At 47.9% G+C, this 799-nt stretch overlaps 1 protein-coding gene across 1 annotated transcript in view; it reads left to right on the top strand.

Annotated features, from left to right (window-relative positions):
* The window catches only part of PPTG_10728 (hypothetical protein), a gene marked incomplete at its 3' end in the record, with an annotated part of 3,604 nt that extends 3,433 nt beyond the window's left edge, over window positions 1-171 (top strand). The window contains exon 2 of the mRNA XM_008906129.1: window positions 17-171. Within this exon, the coding sequence (XP_008904377.1) occupies window positions 17-171 (155 nt within the window). The remainder of the gene's footprint in view (window positions 1-16) is intronic.
* Window positions 172-799: the final 628 nt, after the last annotated feature.

Raw genomic sequence — 799 nt, 5'->3', positions numbered from 1 at the left:
TCGCCTACACTGGTAGACTTCTACACTGTGGACCAGAAGCGTATCGTCTGGTCCTCTCGTGCGCACCGCAAGATGATGACCACGTTGTATCGTGCCTGGCACGGTAGGACGTGGAAGGTCTACTCGCTGAGCTTCTGGGCCAGTCTGTGCGGCATCGTGCGCAGACGGTAATGTTGAACCCGTGCGCCTGATGAATGTGTCGTGGAGCGGTGATCACCGTGTGATCGATGGAGCGACAATGGCACGCTTCTCAAACCAGTGGAAGGCATACTTAGAAACTCCAGTGAGCATGCTCACCGAAATGAGCTGATGAATAGATCAGGACGATACGCATTGGTGGTCACGAGATAGTAACCTGATATTCATGAGATAGTTTTGGATGTATCTCCAGAAGTTACAGGCTGTACAATTTATTCTGTGCTGTAGGTATAGCGACCTCGAAGGTATTCACTACTAACTGCTCCGCTAGCATGTGCTTGATTCGGAATCGATACTCCTTGGTGAGAAGCCAATAACAAAATCTCCTGTAGTAGCTCCTGAGGAAGTCCGACGAATGCCTATCCATGTAAGTACGCAACTCTTGAAAATCCCGAAACAAAGCAAAACGAGATACAGAGTTTACAGTACCTTACTTGCAATAACATGAGCAAAGTGGTCCATGATGAAACCAAGGCAACGTTTCTTGAGAGTGAACGCATTACGGAAGTGCGCAGACTGCGATTGCAGAAGCAAAAATTCAAGTCCATTGTAAATCACGGGTAGAAACGGAGTGATGCGATGCAGTACGGAATGATTGGAT

Source organism: Phytophthora parasitica (assembly GCF_000247585.1).
Source record: "Phytophthora parasitica INRA-310 unplaced genomic scaffold supercont2.23, whole genome shotgun sequence".
In the NCBI taxonomy this organism is placed as follows: Eukaryota; Oomycota; class Peronosporomycetes; order Peronosporales; family Peronosporaceae; genus Phytophthora; species Phytophthora nicotianae.
This window is presented reverse-complemented; position numbering and strand designations above follow the sequence as displayed.